Source organism: Numenius arquata, chromosome 6 (genome assembly GCF_964106895.1).
Source record: "Numenius arquata chromosome 6, bNumArq3.hap1.1, whole genome shotgun sequence".
NCBI lineage: Eukaryota > Metazoa > Chordata > Aves > Charadriiformes > Scolopacidae > Numenius > Numenius arquata.
The window spans coordinates 41,488,096-41,494,876 of record NC_133581.1 but is presented as its reverse complement, the minus strand read 5'-3'; the positions used below and the strand labels follow the sequence as shown (position 1 = coordinate 41,494,876).

The 6,781-nt window shown below is 53.3% G+C and overlaps 1 protein-coding gene across 2 annotated transcripts; it reads left to right on the top strand.

Moving 5' to 3' along the window:
• Positions 1–2,167: 2,167 nt before the first annotated feature.
• SLC35C1 (solute carrier family 35 member C1) lies at positions 2,168–5,261 on the top strand. 2 transcript variants are annotated; one of them, XM_074149848.1, is made up of 3 exons: positions 2,168–2,238; positions 2,350–2,885; positions 4,702–5,261. In XM_074149848.1, the coding sequence occupies exons 2-3, from the start codon at positions 2,381–2,383 to the stop codon at positions 5,259–5,261; spliced, it is 1,065 nt and encodes a 354-aa protein (XP_074005949.1). In that variant the 5' UTR covers positions 2,168–2,238; positions 2,350–2,380. The 2 variants fall into 2 exon arrangements, with proteins under 2 accessions (XP_074005949.1, XP_074005948.1); XM_074149847.1 differs by lacking the exon at positions 2,168–2,238 and having other exon boundaries at positions 2,342–2,885.
• The last annotated feature ends 1,520 nt before the right edge of the window (positions 5,262–6,781 follow it).

Below are 6,781 nucleotides of genomic sequence, written 5' to 3'. Positions count from 1 at the left end.
GGGTTCATTTTTTTTTTTTCCCATCTCTAATTTCTGTGTTTAGTTTAGGGAAGACAGTTTGAACAACACAAGCAAGTGGCGGGGCAGGGGGAGGGAGAGATCTATATCCAGCTCTGATTCTTCCAGAGACGCTGTGATGCTTGCAACATTAGTGCTGGGAGAGGTCATTTCTCTGAAATTCCAGACAAATATGTATGTTGAAGCCACAGCTATGTGTAACAGGCCACGGGGACCTCTAGAACCAACCCAGTGTCTCACACCCAGGCTCTTTTCTTTCTTTTTCTTATCCGACCCGGTGCCTTAACGGGAGAAGGAAGGAGGTGGATGGGGAGGGACGCAGGATAGGAAGCTTGCAATGAGTGAGTGCTCACTGCACTTCCAACAGCAGGATGAAAGCATGGCTGATCTAGAGGAGACACCACTCAGTCATTTCCAGTACATCGATAGCAGCTTTCCCTGCCTCGATGCCAGTCCCTCTGCAGAGTCACCATCTCTGCTGTTTCCATGGCAGGAGCTGCATCCCGCTGCTCTCACGCCCCATGTGTGCTCAGGCAAACACCGTGCAGGCAGGCACAGCGGGGAGGTCGATGAGGCGAGGAGGCAAAACTCGTTCGGGGTTGCGAGGGCTCTACCAGGCTGGAAAGGTGCCTGACAGCCAGCCCATCGCAAGGTGCAGGGGTGCGAGCGGGTGCTCAGCACGTACCCAGAGCTTTCCATCACCCCGCGGGGCACTTGGGCAGTCCAGAGCAAACACCCAGGCACCAACTTTGTCCAGAGGGACGGTGATTCCCACCAGCGCCCAGGTGCTGTTCACAAAAGGGAAGGGCTGCAAGAAAAGGTGACATCTTTTGCTGAATCAACTGATGCAGCTGTGGGAGGAAAAAAAAAAATATCAAGTGCAATTTCAGAGATTTGAGAAAAGTACATTATGCCTGAAACATTTTCCAGCCGTATCAGCCGGCCTAATGAAATACATCATAACTCTCCTCACAACTCCTGCCACACTTCTGTCCTTCACAACTGTCAGAGAATGGCTGCGATGAGGGCAATTAACACTGCTGCCCTTGCCTCTGAAATCCTCTTAATTGTGCTCTCTGCGAATTGCTGGGCCCCAGGACATTGCAGACCGGACATTTTACAGCAGTCTCGGCTGAAATAAGGAGTGTGGGATCGTACTGACCAATGTTTGACACTAAGCTCACTGCTGCCTCCCCCGCCACATGGAATCTGGCATTAATTTTAATTTATTTTGTCCTGTCCAGCAGCCTGAATTCACAACATGCTGGAGTTTGGTATTGAAAAGGCTCCTTTGTTACAGAGCACCATTAAAGAGAAGGTGGGACCTTATGGGCAGATGGGTCTTTTATGCCTGGAATGATGATTTGGGAGCAGGGGACAACTGTGTTAGCTCGCAGCCCGGCAGAGTTCAGCACAGGCTGCACATCGGTACTGGAGCAGTTAATGGTATTGCTGGGGACATTCTCCAGATTAAACTTCAACGTTAACGCTGCAGGAAGAGGAACTAAGGCAGCCCACGCTTCCCTGTACCACCCCAATGAGCCGTCTGCGGGTGCCACCACACCTGGTTTATTCGGGTTGTGTCGGGAAGGTTTTATTGACCTCCATATAAAATGAGAACTTTGTTTCTGCAAATAAGGCTCGGCCCGCAGCACGCAGACCCGTACTTCGTAGCTGCGGGCAAAAATCCACACTGGAAAAAATCAGGGAACGGAGGGGACCCGGATGCCATTAGCTCCAACCAGCACATAAAGGGCATGATAGGAGCTGGGGGGCGGCTGGTGCCCCCCACACCGGGGCTGGTGCCCCCCACACCGGGGCTGCTCCCAGTCACCCCCGTGCTCCCTCACACTGCCCCCCGGCCACCCCGCCGGGCTGCCATTAATTACCACTGACTGCCGCTTACGCCGCAGCGCGGCCCCTGCCCAAGCCCTTCGCTTATGGCTGCGCTCGGCTGGTTGTCACTTGCTAAGCTGCCCCTGTTGCTAATTGCCCCGGCTGCTAATTACTTTCCCTGCCTGCCCCCTCCGAGCTCCCCGCGCCTGCCGCGGCCTGCCCCGGGGCGGGGCGGCGGGGCCGGGCCGGGCCGGGCCCTCCCCCGACATGGCGGCCGGCCGGCCGGGGAGGCGCCGAGCGGCGCCCGCGGGGCGTGAATAAAGGGCGGCGGGCGGGGCCGCAGCGCTTCGGGAAGCGCGGGGCCGGCGGCGGTGGGTGAGTGGGGCCGGAGGCGGCGGGAGGAGGAGGAGGGAGGCCGGGGCGGGGACGGGCCCGGGCCCGTCGTCTGACGGTTCCGCGCCCGTCGTCTGACGGTTCCGCGCCCGCCATGAGCAGGGCGCAGCTGACGCGGACGGGGATCCTGCGGATGGCGCTGGGCGGCGGCGCCGCCGACCCGCTGCTGCCGGCGGAGGGCGGCGAGGGCCGGCGGGCGCCCTTCCTGCTGCGGGCCCTGCGTATCGCCGTGGTGGTCTGCCTCTACTGGTTCACCTCCATCGCCATGGTCTTCCTCAACAAATACCTGCTGGACAGCCCCTCCTTGCGCCTCAACGCCCCCATCTTCGTCACCTTCTTCCAGTGCGCCCTGACGGCCGCCCTCTGTCTGGGCCTCAGCATGGGGGCGGCCTGTGGGCCCCCCTGCTCTGGCCTGCCCGCCCTCCGCCTCGACCCAAAGGTGTCCCGCAGCGTCCTGCCCCTCTCTGCCGTCTTCATCGGCATGGTCACCTCCAACAACCTCTGCCTCAAGTACGTCGGCGTGGCCTTCTACAACGTGGGACGCTCCCTCACCACCGTCTTCAATGTGCTGCTCTCCTACCTGCTCCTCAAGCAGACCACCTCCCTCTACGCCCTCCTGGCCTGCGGAGTCATCATAGGTGAGGGGGAGCAGGAGGGGGGTGCACCCACCCCATGGCCAGGCTCATAACCTCAGAGAGCAGAAGGTGGGGTGTCTTCCCCCATGGGAAGCCATCCCCATGTGCGTGGTGGCTCCCTGGTGAGGGGACGTAGCTCTGGGCTCATGCCTTGCTCTGCCTCGGGCAACCTGCTTTGTGTGTGTGGAGCATGTTGGTAACTCGTTAAGAAGGGAAGTTGCTCTTTACTTGACCATGGCTTCCTCTTTCCTTTGAGCACTAAAAGCTCTCTACTCTGTAATGAAGTTTAACTTGCCTTATCTTTTCTTTTTTTTTCCCCATAAAGGCCACAAAACAGCAGGTGGTTTTCTCTCTATTCACAAGTGCTTGTTGATTATTAACTTTGGTAACAATAACAGTTTGTCAGCACCATTGGGACCGTACAATGGAGCCAGCCAGTTCAGACAGTTTGAATACATGCGATGAAGGGTTAGCTGATCAAGCCAAGCGTAAAACACCACCAGAAGATCTGGTTGTGTGGTTAGGACGTAGGGCAGGGCATTGACTGGCTTAACGGGAATTGCTTACAAGCCTTTCATTCCGAAGGCATCCGTAATGCCACAACCCGCGTTCCACTGGAGAGCTGTTTAGATGCCAAGGGTGGTAAAATGTGGACTTCAGTCTGGTTCCAGGTAGACGTGTTCACTTTGGTAGATGGACTTGAATGAAAATGAGACAAGAGAATCTCTTCCCCTTAGAGGGGAACAGGAGCAGAACTACTATTTTTTCCACCCAAGTGATGCAAGCAATTGCCTTCAGCTTGTCTTGTGTTTGGATATTGCCCAGGACTATGGTGTCTGCTAGCCTTGCAGGGTTTCTCTAAGACTTTCTCCCCCCAGCACCATCCCCTTTTGCTGTGGGAGTGTTGCCCATATGCCTGTAGCAGCGTAGTTTAGCATCCTCTGCGGCCTGATGCAAAGCCCTTCCTGTCTGTGCATTGAACCCATTTGTATTTGGGGATAGTTTAAAGCACCTTAGCTGCTTTGCAGGTAACTTCCCAGGCAGCCTCCAATGTGAAGCAGCTAATGGAGGGGCGGTGCAGTGCTCCTTCAGTAGCTCCTCTCCCCTTTTATGTTTTGCTTATGAGCTCGCTGGGGAGAGGTCTCCCTCTCTGCCCTAGAGAGGCAAAGCTTGTAGCTCCTGTTCTGGAGGTGGTTTAAAAAGTGCATTACCCATCAAAGAACTTTAACGTTGTGAAGGTACTGCACTCAGTTTCTGCCTTGTGATCTCTTTTTTTTTTTTTTTTTTTGAATCGAGCTTCTTAATATTGCATCCATGTGTTTACTATCTTTCCGTCATCTTTTCTGACCTATCTTTCCCTTCCTGTTAACAGTGCAGCAAAGCCTGTGGGGCTTTTTTTTTTTTCTTTTTTTAAATAAAATCTTGAGGAAAGAAATATTGCTACCTGTGTGTCAGTTTGCTGCCTTTTCAATTAAAAAAACTCATACGATCGCCTCAAATTGACCTGTACACAAAGAGTAGCTTTTAACTTTAGTTCATGGCTCTTTGGTTTCTAAACTCATGCTGCCTGCTCAGTGTGGGAATCAGTCCTCTGAGATTGAATGATAGCACAGTAAATTACCCGCACTCCCAAAATAAATCTTCCCAGGACACTAGTTATGACACTTTGTGGGTTCACTTAATAGAAGGGGGAAGCCCTTAAGCCTGTCTCTGCTTGTGGTTGTGGTTGTTCAGTTTAAGGTAGATGATGAATTGCTGACTGTATGTTTTGAGTTCTTCAGCAGTTGTTACAGATGATGTCCGATTTGTTTGCTTGCAGGTGGCTTCTGGCTGGGTGTTGACCAGGAAGGAGCAGAGGGCACTCTGTCATGGACAGGTATATTCTTTGGGATCCTGGCAAGCCTGTGTGTCTCGCTCAATGCCATCTACACCAAGAAGGTGCTGCCTGTGGTGGATGGTAGCATCTGGCGCCTGACCTTCTACAACAACGTCAATGCTTGTGTCCTCTTCTTCCCGCTCATGATGCTGTTGGGCGAGTTCCGCACCCTCTACCACTTCGACAAGCTGGGGAGCCCCAGTTTTTGGGGTATGATGACCCTGGGGGGACTGTTTGGCTTTGCCATTGGGTATGTGACTGGACTTCAGATTAAGTTCACTAGCCCGCTCACCCACAACGTGTCTGGGACAGCCAAGGCCTGTGCCCAAACGGTGCTGGCTGTTATCTACTTTGAGGAGACAAAGAGCCTCTTGTGGTGGACGAGTAACTTGATGGTTCTGGGTGGCTCCTTTGCCTACACATGGGTGAAAGGACTGGAGATGAGAAGGGTGCAAGAGGATCCTAATGTCAAAAGCAGCGAAAGAAGTGAGACTGGTGTGTAGGCAGCTCCAGCGCCTCCATTTCTGTGCCCGGGGGGGGGTTAACCTTTGGTGCTCCTTTCCTCCTGGGGAGAAGAGGAGAAACGAGCAGGAAAGAATTCACCTGCAAAGTGTATGGGGAACTGAGTCAGGAACCAGAGCCAAAGACCTGACAGGATCATGTTTTATCCGTGGGATCTTGCCCTGTATCGAAGTTGTGGAGAGCATGTCTTGTAGAGAACAATCAGGGGTTTTTTTGTGATCGTTTTTTAAAATGAATGTTGCTATTGACCTGATCTGGGTAACTTGCATCTCGGGGGTGGGGGGTGGGGGCTCATAGTAGACAAAGACTGGGATGGGAGCTTTGTGTAATTAGAGATCTAGAATTAACTGAATGAGCGCAGTCTGAAGTTACAAAATCCTGAGCTTCCGTGTAAGGAAGAGGCAGGTGGCCAGACTGTTGGGGATAGACTCGGGTAAACTGTTCTGCTGTAAAAGGATTGGCAACAGCCGTTCTTCCTGTTGCCCCATTCAGCGCAGGGGGTGGGAAATTCCCTCCCATCTGGTTCTGTACAAGCCACAGTGGCAGCGCTGCCTCCAAATCTCCTTTCCAAAGAGACAGTATCACATCCTGCTGAGGTCTGTTCTGTGTTTCTGTCCACCTGGTTCCTTAGCTCAGGAAATCAAGCTAAGAATCTGGAATGAAACTTCCCATTCCCTCAGCGTGCTCTCCCTCACGGTACACGGTGCGTTCTCAAGTGGTCTTTCTCGGGGAGGAGCGAGCTTGGCCTCTGCCTCTCGGTGACAGGCCCGAGGGGAAAAGTTACTCTAAAGCACTTCCTTGTAGGGTGGAGATCTGAGCTGATGGAGTTGGCAACACTTGGCCTCTTCACCCACTGGGTAGGGGGTAGGTTTGTGTCCCCAAAGGGGCTTGTTACTAATTAGGCTTGGTTTGGGGGACTTGTTTCATACCTACTTTGGATCTCCTCTGGTGTTTGCAGTTTTTCTTTTACCGTGGCCAGCTTGGTGAATCCTTCAACCCCCCAAAAAGTCCTAGTTATGCTCAGTTGCATCAATCCCTTTAGTTGAAACTTGCTTCTGAACAGTTAGTTCTGCAGAAGTCTCTGCCCTCCCCCTGCCACCCATCTAATCCCACGGATGTGCCACCTCTGGTTACAGTGTGCTGCGATTTCTGATCCCGGGGGTCAGCAGCAACATCCTGTAGCCAGCTGTGATGCTGCACCAGCTTTCTAAACCCCTGGCCCCTTTATATTTAAAGAGTTATTTGGGTAGCGATCCTGGGTGGTTGGTGTGACCGCTTTGTGCCCTTCCCTGCGTGTGATGTCTGGCCACTCCTACAGAAGGACACTCCATTTCTGCACAGAATATGTTCCTAATTTAGGGGGTAAGGGGTGTCCTGCGCTGGGTTTCATCACCACAGGTACCTTCTTGCTCCTTTTCGGTGCAGGCAGCCATTTGGGGCCTTTGAATTTATTTTAAGGGCAATGGACGTCGCATGTACTGACTTGTAACGGCCCAAAGAT

What these genes read in the sequence shown, in the direction of transcription:
- SLC35C1 (XM_074149847.1), top strand. Translation starts at nt 2,342, where the DNA reads ATGAGCAGGGCGCAGCTGACGCGGACGGGGATCCTGCGGATGGCGCTG. An exon ending in GGCCTGCGGAGTCATCATAG is followed by an intron (nt 2,886 to 4,701) that starts GTGAGGGGGAGC and finishes GTTTGCTTGCAG; the next exon opens with GTGGCTTCTGGCTGGGTGTT.